The sequence below is a fragment of the Strongylocentrotus purpuratus genome, unplaced genomic scaffold, assembly GCF_000002235.5.
Source record: "Strongylocentrotus purpuratus isolate Spur 01 unplaced genomic scaffold, Spur_5.0 spur5_scaffold_1, whole genome shotgun sequence".
NCBI lineage: Eukaryota > Metazoa > Echinodermata > Echinoidea > Camarodonta > Strongylocentrotidae > Strongylocentrotus > Strongylocentrotus purpuratus.
Genome location: NW_022145594.1, coordinates 27543080 through 27558624, shown reverse-complemented (window position 1 = coordinate 27558624; position 15545 = coordinate 27543080). Strand labels below are relative to the sequence as shown.

General features: G+C 36.5%; 1 protein-coding gene across 1 annotated transcript; it reads left to right on the top strand.

Annotated features, from left to right (window-relative positions):
• Positions 1-2110, top strand: LOC115921307. Its single transcript, XM_030978660.1, has 3 exons — positions 1-325; positions 880-1053; positions 1641-2110. The coding sequence occupies exons 1-3, from the start codon at positions 1-3 to the stop codon at positions 2018-2020; spliced, it is 879 nt and encodes a 292-aa protein (XP_030834520.1). The 3' UTR covers positions 2021-2110.
• Positions 2111-15545: the final 13435 nt, after the last annotated feature.

The following is a 15545-nucleotide window of genomic DNA, read 5'->3' as shown; positions in this document are numbered from 1 at the left end:
ATGGCTCTGTTCATCCCAACAGCTTTAGGATCACTTCATAGCCACCCATTTAAACGACGTAGTTGTGCCTCTGAAGACATCGTCTCCTCGATTTCTTCGGGAGACCACTGCGTAGAGCAGTCCGTAGTCGACGCTTACTTTTCCGCCGTACTGAATTCATCTACATATACTTTTCTCAAGTTCGTTGGCATCACAAACGCAAGCATCTGTGTCTGCGATAGCACCGACAAGTGCACCCCACCTTCCCCCACCTTTGATTCCACTGCAGTGGGTGCAGAGAGCGTGCCAGGCTCTGGAGAAGCTGAGGGCTCTCCTGAAGCATCAGGTAATATAGCTGGCGGAGTAGACGTACCGTTTTAGAAACCACTGTCAAACGGACTAGTACATCAGTAACACTGACGAAAGGGTACACGTTTTCAATAAATACTATTATAAAATAAAGCTAAAGAGAGTGTTTACTAATTAAGTTACAAAATAGTTCTAGTTTAAAACAATTCTTTTGTAGTATAGTCGCTTACATGTTGACGCCACTGCCAAAAACATTAGTCCATGGCTAACACTTTCGAGCCCGACCCCAGAACGAGAATACTCCGAGCAAGATGTGATATATTCCGACAAATTACAAACAATTGGTTGGTTTGAAGTTAACTCATACTATCATTCGTTTTCAGTTAGTAGATCACGTTTACAATTTGATATCTTCAAAGGTATAATGTTCAATAAATATATTAAGAATATAGCGTCTACTAATAATCCTAATGGCGAAACAATTCTGGTTTTCCACATTTTTCGATATGGAGGTAGATATTTTGAATTGCTACCAAGCACGACGATTCTCGTTTCTTCTAATATTTATAATTTCTTTCCCCCGCTGAACAGGAAATTTGAGAAGCTGCATCACGTGCAAGGAGATAACTTCAGATGATGTCGTCATAGATCCTGGTGACACTGAACTTGTCTCGTGTGCGGACAACCCTGGTCAGATGATATGCCCCGAAGGTATCTCAACGTGTATGACGGGCGTGGTCAACATCGCCTATATGCTTGGGTCGGGTGAGTGCCAAAGCTCCCATTACTTTGCGCACGAGGCGTTATTTATCGACGTGAGACTCCGTCAGCGAATTGTGAGGTCTCCGATGAAGCATGTGATGGCTGATTGAAAAAATAGACAACGACAAACTTAAGTTTCATTAATGGTTTAAGATTTGATTATATTAAAAAGAATAATTAGCGCAAGTTGAATTGCATGGAAATTGTGCGATATGCATTTAGAAAACAGATTTTGACCTTGAGTGATTCCGTGCACACTCTTCTCACTTGCATGAATATTTAGCATTTGGAATTTGAGTCCGTCCGTTATCCATTTTATTCCTTTGTTTTTAAGATTTAGGTTTCCTAAATGAACGATAATTCCCAACATTCATTTTCCTCGATTAAGCAAATAAACCATTTTATGATGGAAATATCAACAGGTTTTTATTCATTCGGGCATTTCTACAAACAAGCTCCTCTTTTTTGCAGTTTTTCTTTCGCTTCCGTTTTTACTATACAACTGGAATAAAATCTCATTGTTCCCCTTCTGTCAATCATGTTAATTATTTTGTTTTCTCATCATCCTTTTTTCCGTATTACCCGAATAGGGCAAACCGTTACGTTGACGGACAAGCGACGTGCTTGTGCCCCCCAAAACGTTGTCGCCTCCACTTCTCCAGGAGACCACTGTGTAGAACGATCCGTGGTTGGCGCCTACTTTTCCGACAATGATCCGGCTGAGTTGTTCCCAGATACAGAGGAAATGATCTTCGATCGCCTCTTAAACGCAACCTTCTGCGTCTGTGACAGCGCAGACAAGTGCACCCCTCCTTCTCAAGCGAATGGTGCAAATGCCTGGGCTAATACTGGAGGGGATAATAGTCGCACAAAGCCCACGAATAGCGCAGTGAACCTCGAATCTACTCTCGGTCTCTTCATTGCCTCGCTTATTTATGCCTTATTCTGTGGGTTAAAGGATATGCGATAGAGGGCGTCTCTTTGTTGTCCCAAATTGCTAGTTTAAAGGGATAGTTACGACACTGGAAGTAAATTTTGTATGGATCCGTCATTTCATGGATCTCCAAATAGTTTCCTCCCACCAGCATAAATTGCTTGTGGGGGGGGGGGGGGGGAATTCTTTGGGGCTCGATCGTTTGACACTATGAGTGATGACAGCGTGTACGCGCATGTCACAAACATCTCTCCCATACGCTATGCTTATCATTAGAGATCATATAAAGAAAAGATTCATCATCCCATATTGGAAAATGAAAACATCACATGTTTTGTATGCAAAGATGGGGTGTTCATGTCGGAACTCAATTGAATTGAATTCTCTTCAAGACAACGTCTTTGATTGTCGTGGTGCCGGTCACGCCGGAGAAACATAGAGAGGGTAGAGGGTGAAAAAGGGAATATACCCTCAAATCGAGGGTATAGATTAGTATACCATACGTGCGGGAATGTATACTTATGTATTTTAATATTCATTACGCATCTTATTCTGAGTTTGGCTCTTCAGTTATTAAGGACGTTCGGCAGTAGTAACTCATGTTCGTGCGCACATCAGCTGCGGGGGGCCAGCTGATCAGGTATTTACCATGTACAATATCAGGAACTCCAGGCATTGTGCATAAGGAAAATATTTAACCAACTAGCCCTGCGAAAAAAGCTGGTCTACCACAGTCCACTGCAAACCGAATATTGTACAACCAAATGAAAAATAGATATAAGATCGAAAGTCCTTTATTTTGTTATCTTGATCATTTACAAAAGTTCATTTAAAACAGTTGTACAAACAATCAAAAGGCTAATGCATGCATGTTTTGATTAAAAAACAAATTTAATACAATGAGAACAATTATATTACTATGTACGTGTTTTGTTTTGATGTTTTATGTGTGAGCCGAAGGGGGCGGGCTAAATACCGATCTGAAGACTAATACATTTGTAATTATTTATAATTTTAAATCATTACCAGGAACATAAAGGAAGATAACAATAAAACAGAATTCATGACAACGAATGACCATATATAGTTGTAATAAAAACACTAACATAAGAAAAGGAACAGCCAACGAATGCCTGTCGATAAACAAACGAATGGTGTAGGTAGGAAGTTCTTCTCATTAGCTGATGGTATACAAAAACGATGTATGTACGTTTTCATAAACAAAAAAAGCAAGCCAAGCATTCATAAATAAGTATATTAAATTGAATAAATCGAAAAGGCAAGTTTCCATTTCACCATAGAAAATGAAAATAGAATACAGCCACTTTTTAATTTGTACTAATTTTACTTTTTATTGTATTTATTGTTGACCTCTTTATGAGAATTCATAAACAAGTGATGAAGCTATTGATTAAACTATTTATTTATATGCATCAACAATTATGCAAACGATTTATTGCCTCCTTCCGTAGAATATGTTTTGAGAACTGAAAAAGTAACAATAAAACATCTTTGACATTTTTTTTTCTCTTGGCTTTTCATATGTTACATTGTATGAACTATGATATGGAAAACAGAAACGGGAGAAACGCCGCTCAACGGCTCCAGGAGCGTTTGCGATTCATTTGATGTGGCAACGAAACCGGGATACCATCAGGGGCCCGTTTCACAAAACTTATCATTAGTGGAAAATGACAGTATTTGTTATAAGCTACTGAAATCCTTGCTTCCGATTGGTTACCAGCTGATCTGTCACTGATTTTTGTCATATGTCATTAAGAAGAAGGCTTTGTGAAACGGGTCCCTGGTGTATTTTCTTGTGTTGTTGTTGTTTTTATTTCCGTATAAAAAATAATCATATACAAATACAAATACAAATATACGGCTGGTTGCCCATATTCAGCTGCAACGATAATTGTTGCTGCTGGTCTTCCATGGGGCCAGTTTACAATATACAAAATATACATAATATTACAAATTAAAAAAATAAATAATTACAAAGTATCAGTCGAAAACTTAATACAAATACTTAAAGGAAAAACAAACAAAAAACGAACAAATAAACAAACAAACAAACAAAACAAACATCATATAAACATACATGAAGAGGTACTACAACAAGGTGATTATAGTCTGTTTAGGTTAGTCTTAAAGGTGGCAAAAGTGGGTAGTTGACGCAAATCAAGGGATAATTTATTATATTGAAAAGAAGCTCTGTACACAAAAGTTCTTTTACAATAATTAGTTCTTGGTTTAGGTAAAGAGAGATTATATGCATTACGGAGGGAGTATGGAGAGGGTTTAAACTCAAATATGTCTTTCAAATATTCAGGGGTCATGTTATGTATTGTTTTGTAAGTTAGGAGTAATAAATGGATTTGTTGCCTTTCACGTATCATTTGCCAACCAAGACAGCTATGAATTTGACTGGTAGAAGTATGCGAATAAGGGTTAACTTTAAGTATGATTCTACCGGCCCTATTTTGAATTTGTTGAAGTTGTATTAAACTGTTACTGCAGGCAGATTGCCATACTACATCCCCGTAATCAAAGTGCGGCAATATGATGGAATTATAGATTAATTTCAATTCAGACATATTCACAAATTGTCTTAGTCTACATAAATAACTAACCATTTTACTTAGTTTGTTACACGTCTGTTTAATGTGAACATCCCATTTTAATTTTTCATCCACATGTACACCGAGATATTTAAAGCTTTTTATTTGGGACAACTGTTGTTCTTTGATTTTGATATTCAAAAGCGGTTGTTTTTTAAGCATGTTATGTGTTCCTAGTAAGATGCATACAGTTTTGTCGTAATTGATCTTTAAGTTGTTTTTATTCATCCACGCATCAAGGCCATAATTTCTTTATTTAAAACAGTTTCCACCACTTTTGGATTTTTATGTGAATAATAAATGATTGTATCATCTGCATAAAGATGGACCTTGCAGGTGTTGAAAGCAGAATTGATGTCATTTATAAAAAAATAATGAACAACAGGGGCCCCAGCAAAGAACCTTGCGGCACACCTTTCGTAGTTAATCTTTCATCAGAAAGGACATTATTTACCGAAGTTCTTATTCTTCTGTTTTATAAATAGTGTTTGAACCATTGTAATTCTACACCAATTACACCCATATAGATTCAAGTTTAGATACAAGGATTAGGTGATCAACCATATCAAATGCTTTTTGCAAGTCTACGAAAATTGTTCCAACGTAATTACCTTTATCGATAGAGTAAAACCAATCATCTGTGACTGCGGCTAGTGCTGTCACGGTGGAGTGTTTTCGACGAAAACCTGACTGATTTTGGGAGAGCAAGGAATGACACTTTAAATAATCAAGCAATTGTCGCTGAACGACTCTTTCCATAACTTTAGAGGCGCAAGGCAACAGTGAGATCGGCCTATAATTATTGAAATCAAGTTTATCTCCTTTTTTGTGTATTGGTATTACTTTTGCGACTTTCCATTTGTCAGGCACAACCCCTTCCGATAAAGATTTGTTGATTAAAAAGGTAAAAGATTCAATCATTTCAGATATTGACTCTTTAAGAATATACATAGAAATTTCATCTAACCCGACGGACTTTTTTGTTTTCATTGACATTACTTGTTTCAAGACATAAGATTGAGATACATTAACAAATTTAAATTTTCTGTCAGAAACCTTTTCACCATGGACAGTTAAAATTTTTGTGAACAAGTTGTTTAAAAGTTTAAACAACTCTTGATTAACGGGTGACCTGATCTGAGAGTTGTTTAAAATGTTAAGCATCTGGAGTTGTTTAAAGTTTAAACACTTAAAATCACAATTTAAACAACTGGTGTTGTTTAAAGACGGTTGTTTAAAAAGGAGCTGTTGTTCAGTGGGGGTTGTTTACACCAACTGGGTTGTTTAAAGAAAGTTGTTTAAAAAGGAGCTGTTGTTCAGTGGGGATTGTTTACACCAACTGGGTTGTTTAAAGAAAGTTGTTTAAAAAGGAGCTGTTGTTCAGTGGGGGTTGTTTACACCAACTGGGTTGTTTAAAGAAAGTTGTTTAAAAAGGAGCTGTTGTTCAGTGGGGATTGTTTACACCAACTGGGTTGTTTAAAGAAAGTTGTTTAAAAAGGAGCTGTTGTTCAGTGGGGGTTGTTTACACCAGCTGGGTTGTTTAAAGAAAGTTGTTTAAAAAGAAGCTCTTGTTCAGTGGGGGTTGTTTACAACAAAAGGGTTGTATAATGGGGTATAATTTGGGTTTGATACTCTGAATAAGTGCACCACTACTTCTGGGTCTCTATATAGGTATATGAAGACTAACAATATGGTAGGGTAATTCTGCAATTCATGAATTAGCGCCAAAACAGTGCCCATTTTGCATGAGCGCGCATGCACGCACGTATAAACTGCATATCTAGGGATGCATGCAATCTCTATGGCAAGGAATTTAGCACACGATCTATAACCGAGTGCGCGATCAGTGCCGCACTGCATGACGCGACGATTTTAAGTCTACCTATATTCTGACATTTGCGTACAGATACTGAAAATTTTAACTGTGAACTTACGCTATAAGTTAAAAACTTCAAATTGGTTAATAGAAAAGTGATTTCAATACAGCCACTGAATCCCTGCAGTCACTTAGAAGCGCGTTGGTAGCTTGGTCGGCCATGATGTGTGTTGTGTTGTGGGTTGGAAAGTAATAACTATTAAGCTAAATAAATGTAAGTTTAGAGACAAACACAATGGAGCCTGCAGAAACACGTGTGGTTGCTTTGGTAGTTTAATCCAGACTCAATGTCCATGTGCTTTTACATATGTACCAATCTGTGTAGTCAACAGAAGACCCTTACATATACTTGCATTGTGTGTATGCATCTAATATGAATAACAATGAGCTGTGCCTGAACAGCTGCACTGCATTTCTAAGTGGCATGTTAATTTCAATTGCATGTTAGTTTCAAGGAACCTGTTTCTAAACATAACAATGTGAAATAAAGCTTTTAGCCAGCGCGCACTTTACTGGCACGAGACACATGACGTCATATGTAAACAACACTGTCTAAAAGCTCTCGTATAGTAAATATAGCAGTCATTAAATTTTAAACAACGAATATTTAACAAAATTACTTTCGTTTCGAGCAACATTGTTTACAATTTGTTCAACTGTTGTTTAAGATAGTGTACAACTGTAAGTGAACATCACTTTTTAAGCAGCGTTTTTACTGTGTGGGCATAAAGCCGGTTATTAGCCCTTGTGTTATTTGTGCATACATTTGTCGCTATATCTGCAAAGTGGTTATTAAAATCATTCGACATTACACTTGAATTTTCTTTTGGAAAAGTGCTGTTAGAAGAATTACAATTACCCATTAAACTTTTGAGTGTTGTCCAAGATTCATTTCTATTGGTGACTTCAGACAGTTTATCACATATGTGTTTACGCTTGGATTTTCTTATCTCGATGGTAACTTTATTTTTCATGCGTTTGTACAGTTTCCATAAGTCATCACTGTTTCTCTTTTTGGCTTTCAGTTTTGCTTTATCTCTCTTTTTCATTAAAGTAAGTATTTCACTATTCATCCATGGGGAGGGTTTTTTTCTCACTCGTCTTGTCTTTAATGGCATATGCTTGTTAAATACTTCCAACAGCAACTTTTCCCATTCACTAACTGCATCATTTATATCACTAAACTCTTTTACTTTCTTCCAGTTTTGATTACGCAAATCAGACCTGAAAGCTTCTAAATCTACATTTCTCGACTTTCTGAACGATACAAATGTTTCACTTTGGGAAGTATGTTTAAATTTCTACACCAAGTAACTGATATGATGGTTACTCATACCATTTTTAATAACACCAAACGATTTCACCTTATCGGGATAATCCGTTAACATATGGTCAACAAGTGTGCAGGATCTATCGGTTACTCTTGTATACAATGTATCATTTACCTGTTTCAAACAATATATATCATTTATTTGATTGTAGACTTTCGTATTTCCTTCAAAAGGTTTTTTCGTGATATCACAGTTAATATCACCCATAATAATGAGTTGCCCATTGAGACCATTTGCAAAAACAAAAAAATGTAAATGTTCGGGGATAACTATCCCTCGTGATATTGCAGCATTCCGGGGGGGGGGGGGGGAAATACAAATAGGTGCAACTTTGCAAATTGGATAAATACCCCCCAAATCAATAGAGTCGAAGAATCGTAACAATGCACACAATATCCTTTAAAGATGGCAAGTACCTTTAAATTTTGATTCCCTCCCTTCAACACGCGTCCGGGTAATCGGTTTACAATTACGCGTGGTATTTAAGATTCAGCTCGAGCCAACCAGAAGCATTGTTGCTGTTCACGGAGGTAGAGGACAGTTCAAATTTAAATCCGTATTCCCAGAGAAACTGTAAGTATTATTTCAGTTTGTATTCTTAGCTGGTTGATCATTTCTAACCGATGTAATCATGATGTTGAAGAATGCCAACTTTTGGTAAGGGTTACAAAGGTTGTTAATTTTTTTTAAATGACTAGTGAGGACATTGTAGAATTACATCAGAGAAAAGAATGGCTCTAGATCTTAAAATGTCCTTCATTTGTTAATGTCTTTCATTTGTTAACGTCTAAGTTTGACGCGAAATATAGTTATGTTTGGACCAAAATTTAAAAAAATATGTTAGAAGAAAAGAAAAGAAGGGGGAGGGGGCGTTGGGGGATGTCCAACATTGCCTCAGACAAGCTGTGTTAATGCATATACTGAATGAAAGGAAAGTATGTAATAATGTTCTTACTCCCGTGGCAGGTATACCGACATGAATGTCCTCATCGTTATTGGGCTACTTTTTGGCCTTTTTACTACAGGTAAGTGAATTTCGATACTTTACTTATACAAAATACCCGACAAAGAAAGACCATACCAAGAGCAGGCTTCATTTGTAAACACTTCATGTTTTTCTTCCATTTTCTTCCCTGTTACCAACATATACGAAAACAATGGTAATACCAATGGAACTAATGAATAAATACAAAAATATATAAAGATATAAATCAAAGGATGAATGAACGCATGGATAATAGATACATTTCCTTTTTTTTGTATGATAACGTACTGATAACAATTATAATTCGAATGGCAATGATGATGTTGATAATGATGTTGTTCATGACGATGTTGATACTAATACCAATGACAATACTAGTATTGATGATAACAATAATAATAATAATACTACTAACACTACTATTACAAATCCCATGTGCTTATCATGTGCAAACTGAATGATAACCTTTAAAGAAAAAAAAACGTTATTCGGCTAGAGCCCTTCTGCTTCGTCAAGGGACTGTAGCATCCAAGGAATCTCGTATGGGTCACAGTACTTCAGTTACTCCAGCGTAGGCATATTGCCACTGGACCACATGACTCGTCAGCTGTCTGCAATAAAGGCCGCTACTGCAAATGAAATTAAAAAGATCTTAAGGGGGTATCTCACTGAGCGGCAAAAGCTTAAGAACGTTTACGAATTTGGATTCGCCAACTTTTGTGACAAATGTTGGCGAAAATCATCAACTTTTAGTGATGTTAAGCTACATTTAGGAACATTTGAGCTAATGTTTCCGAAATTGTTTGAGAAAGACAGTTGGCGACTATTAGCAACGTTTAGCTAATGTTAGCGACAGTTCTTGCGAGAATTAGCAACTACTTGCCAATCCTTTGCCACTATTTGTGAACGTTTGGGATCTTTTGCTAACTCTTGGTACTCGATGTGTCGATTTTATAAAGGAACCATATGATAACGTGGTCGCTACTATAGGCGAAACAAAAATAACTGGCGAGAACAAAGAGCGACACCGTCTTGCAACCGTTTGCAAAGGCTTACGACTGCTTTGCAAAGGCTTACGACTGTTTTGCCAACGCTTACGACTGTTTTGCAAACGCTTGCTACTGTTTTTGCGGGAAAATAAATGTTCAATACTTCTTTGCGACAAAAACGAATGTTTGTGACAATGAAAACTGTCTGCGAACTTTCTTGCAACCTTTTGCAACCGTTTAAGTACCCTGGCGAAACCCCAAATTTGCTACATTCGCAAGCATTCGCCGCTCAGTGAGATACCCCCTTTCGGCCTTCTTGGAGACAGCCGACGATGTGTCATGATTAAATGGTAAATATGATTACATGCATGTGCATTTATCAGTGTCATGTTATGTTAGTCAATGCACACTGTCTTCATGTTCCTCTTTCCTATGCCCCATTCTACATATCTTCCACTCTCTCTCTCTCTCTCTCTTGTCTCCCCCCTCCCTCTGTCACACACACACACACACACACACACACACTTTTTTCTATACCCAATCTTTTCGCTCCGTCTACACATACATGTAAATAAAAATAAAATAGTCGTGCTTTGAAAATAATAATGAACGAATATTGTAATCGTAGTTAAACGGGTTTATTGATAGAAGACAAATTAAACATTTTTAATGACACTCAAAGACTAACATCAATTTAATTCACCAAAGATCACAAGTCACATTTCAAAAACAAATATTGATATTGGTTAGAAAAATGAAAGGGACAGACGAGATCAAATTTGAAAGAGGAAAAAAGTGAAAAAATACATGTTTATATAAACATTACAATGTTGAACAAGAACATGATTTTAAACAATAGTGAGAGACATTAATTAGAATACAAACAATGTGCGAGAGTAAATAGAATAATCAAAATATCAATAAATGTTTGAGTTATATATTCGCCCAACGTTTAATATAAATAAAATAGAAAACACATAACCCTTGAAAGTATATGCATGAATAAAAAAAACGCAGAACTAGAAATCGGAAGTGTTTTGACAAAGTGCATAAATAATAAATGGGAATATGTGTATAACTTCCTGAAAAAGAAATTATTAATGAGGAGTTATGTCATGTTTCACAGTGGTTTAATTGTAATAAGTTATCTCTTAATGCCGCCAAATCTAGCATAAGCAAAATACAATTACAGAAATTGATATTAGTATGAATAATGTAATTATAAACGTGTCCAATTTACAAATTTCTTAGGAGTTATTATCGATCAACACTTATCATGGTTTGAACATATATTTACTATATCTACAGAAAAATATCACGGAATACAGTTGTGTCATTGGCAAACTGCGCCACTTCTCTTCTTTTGTGTTTAAAGTTCAATGTATACTATACTATATCCTACGTGACATTATGTTTTCCATTTAAAATATGTTTTCAATGTACTTTTTTTTTAATTGACTTGAATGAATTAAATTAAATTGAAAAATTGAATCGAATAATAGTTATCGCCATTCTGTTAAGTTTAAAGAAAAAACAACGGTTTACAGACCTTTAGTTAAATACTTACAATAGCCTTCCTTTGTAAAACCCCCTTCCCTTCTTAATTATATTATTCTGTCTTTTCTTTCTTCAACATTCGATAGGAAAGTGTATAACCTGTCTCCTATGCAATGACTTCTATTTGTTCCCCTCATATTCTGGTGACAACCTATATCAATCCTGCTTAGGAATCCTTCGTGAGATGATATGCCCTCAGGGTATCCCAACTTGTATGACTTGGACGGCCCACTATATGCATGAACCTTCCGCAGGTAAGTGTCTACACTCCAGAAAGTAATACACTTACTGGAAATATGGTGGTATAAATCTAAAACAGTGGTTTACCACCCCCTCCCTCCCCTGCCTCAAACTTACTATGGAATGCAAAAAAGAAGAAGTTTAAATTACAAATGTTACGAATACTAGTAAAAAAAAAAAAGAAGGTTTTTAGCATCTCTGTCTAGATTTTATTTCTTTAACTAACAAAATACACAAATCAATTTTGAGCCTTTACTAGAAACTTAATGGGGAAAATGTTTATGTATATTTTTGGCCGCCCAAAGCAAATTAGTAGTTCAGACCACTTTTGTGAATTTTAGGCGATGTAATTCTTGACCAATAACAAAATAAAGCAAACACAATTACAATCTACAATCAAACATGACAAAAAGTGAGAAAAAACAGAAGAAAAAAACTATTTCCCCCAGCACCATCCCGTCAAGGAAACTTTGGCCGTTTTATCATAATTCCTCATCAAAATAAAAATTAAAACACCTTTTTCATTTAATAACAGGCTTCAGTAGGGCCAGGGTGCATATACCCCCTTCAGAATGGCAAGCAAAGAGAACAATATAAAGTGAAAGCAAAGGAGAGGATAACCAGAATAATGACATCCAACACTGGTCTTCATTCACCGCTACACCAAAAAGTACATGTATATGTACTTTATTATCATATCTTACTTTGTTTTTTTTATATATTTGTCTGTATTGTATTGTAAATATGTTATGCTCTCATACACCTGAAGGGGGTCGATAGAGTCAAATAATATATTATCTTATCTTATCTTATCTAGAGCTTGGGGTTATATATATCTTAATGTTATTATTATCAAATGAATTATTATTATTATATCTTTAATAATTATAATCATAATTTGTATTATTATGATTATTAACATTATTGTTAATTTGCTTTTAAAACCATTACTATTATCATTACCATCAACAACGAGATCAGTACTATTATGGCTCTGTTCATCCCAACAACTTTAGGATCACTTCATAGCCACATACATAAACGACGCGGTTGTGCCTCTGAAGACATCGTCTCCTCCATTTCTTCGGGAGACCACTGCGTAGAGCAGTCCGTAGTCGACGCTTACTTTTCCGCCGTACTGAATTCATCTAAATATACTTTTCTCAAGTTCATTTACAACACAAACGCAAGCATCTGTGTCTGCGATAGCACCGACAAGTGCACCCCACCTTCTCCACCTTTGATTCCACTGCAGTGGGTGCAGAGAGCGTGCCAGGCAAGGGTGTCGATTTGTATCCGTGGTTGGGGGGGATGATAGGTGCCAAAATATTTTCGGCAATGGATCAAAGCAACCAAAGTGGTAGAAGCGTGTGGCAAGTTGCACCCCTCCCAAGCGCGTAGCCAGGATTTAATTTAAGGGGGGGCGGTAGTTAGCACACGAAGCGCGGTTCCTAGGGGGTTGGGTGCAGGGAGGGGGAGTCCCCCCCCCCCCCGCAAAGCGAGGAAGCTTTGACGTTTCACTAAATTATTAGAGAAAGAAGACGATTCGTTGGACCGTTCTCGACTCTTAATCCTTGTTTGAATTAAATTCTCCTTCCTCCGCGCGTAGCGCGGTAGCTCTGACGTTTCATTAGATTATTAAAGAAAGAAGACGATTCTATGTACCATTCTCGACTCTTATTCCTTGTTTGAATCAAGCTCCCCTTCCCCCGCGCGTAGCGCGGAAGCTCTGACGTTTCATTAGATTATTAAAGAAAGAAGACGATTCGATGTACCATTCTCGACTCTTAATCCTTGTTTGAATCAAGTTCCCCTTCCCCCGCGCGTAGCGCGGAAGCTCTGACGTTTCATTAGATTATTAAAGAAAGAAGACGATTCTATGTACCATTCTCGACTCTTAATCCTTGTCTGAATTCATTTTTACCCAATCCTGCGCGAAGCGCGGAAGCTTTCACATTTTATTACATTATTAGAGAAAGAAGACGATTTGTTGTATCGTGTCCTTCATGAATTCAGTTTCCCCCCTACCGCGCGAAGCGCGGAAGCTTTAATGTTTCAATAAATTATTACTCTTTATCCTTGTCTGTATTCACTTTCGCCCATTCCGCGCGTAGCGCGGAAGCTTTCACGTTTTATTAAATTATTAGTAAAAGAAGACGATTAGTTGTATCGTGTACTTTGACGTTTCATTTGATTATTACTCTTAATCCACGTCTGAATTCAGTTGCCCCCCTAACAGCTTTGCCCTGTTCGCTAAATTATTAGAGAAAGAAGACGATTCATTGTACTGTTCTCTATATTAATCCTTGTCTGAATTCAGTTTCCCAACTGAAAATAAGTTGTGACATAATAATCTTTCTCCAAAAATGAAAAATGTTTTAGGAAATATCAGGAAATAAAATGAGTGAAAAAAATAAAAATAAAGATACAATGACGTGAATTTTAAAAAGGGTGAACGGAAACAACATAACAACTAGTGAACTATTTTATAAGTCATACTAATGTCCGAAAATCTTTCTCTTTGTCTCCGATCTCATCACGAAATCGTCACAGAGTTCATCTATGTTTACACTGTCCAGGATTGTCTGATGTGCATTGCAGATTGCTACTTTTGTGCTTCGCGCTTAACATTTAGCTCGTTGCTTTTGATGCTGCGTCTTTGCATTTGGCGCACTGCATTTCTATGATATGCTGTTGATTGAACAAATTGAATAAATTCATCAATTCCTGATGAAGCCGTATGAGCGAGAATTCAATTTATTCTTGTCTCATATACGGTTGTCTTATTAACTTCGTATATAATGTATGTATTATGAAAATGAGATAGCAAAATGTGTATATTGATGGTCATCTTGCGAGTAATAACAATTAACTACTCTCATCGGACTCTCATCATTAATTTTTCTCTTCATTTAAAAAAATAATTTTATGGTGAATTATTGGGGGGGGATGATTGTACAGGCCATCCCCCCCACCTGAAATATTGGGGGGGATATATCCCCCCCATCCCCCCCGGGATCGACACCCATGGTGCCAGGCTCTCCTGAAGCATCAGGTAATATAGCTGGCGTAGTAGACGTACCGTTTTAGAAACCACTGTCAAACGGACTAGTACATCAGCAACACTTACGAAAGGGTACACATTTTCAATAAATACAATTATAAAATGAAGCTAAAGAGGGTTTTTACTAATTAAGTTACAAAATAGTTCTAGTTTCAAACAATTCTTTTGTAATGTAGTCGCTAACATTTTGTCGCTAACACTGCCGAAAACACTAATCCATGGCTAACACCTTCAAGGCCCCACCCGAGAACGAGAATACTCCGAGCAAGATGTTATATATTCCGACAAATTACAAATAATTGGTTAGTTTGAAATAAATCGGGCTATCATTTGATTTTAGTTAGTAGATCACGTTAATATTTTGATATATTCAAAGGTATAAATGCTCAATAATAACATTTTGAAATAAAGCGTCTACTAATATAAGGCCTAACAAAAAAGATGTTGTATTGCCCTTTAGGTGCGAGAACATGAGTCGGTCGGAAATCAATTTTTCTGTTTTAATACTTTTTTTTTTCTTTTTACTCCCTCTTTTGGCATATATTTTTTTGAATGCTTTAATTTATTTTTTTCTTCTAAAAAAAAAAAATAAAATAAAAAGCCAACCGTAGATTTCAAGATTTGTTGGTCGGTCGCAAAGCGCAATACAACATATTTTTTTCTTAGTTCTGTTTTAAAACAAATTGTTGATATGGTGGTAGATTTTTTAAACTCCTACCAAGCACAACGATTCCTGTTACTTCTAAAATGTCTTCTTCTTTCCCCCGCTGAACAGGAAATTTGAGAACCTGCATTACGTGCAAGGAGATAACCTCGGATGGTAGCATCATAGATCCTGGTGACACTGAACTTGTCTCGTGTTCGGACAACCATGGTGAGATGATATGCCCCGAAGGTA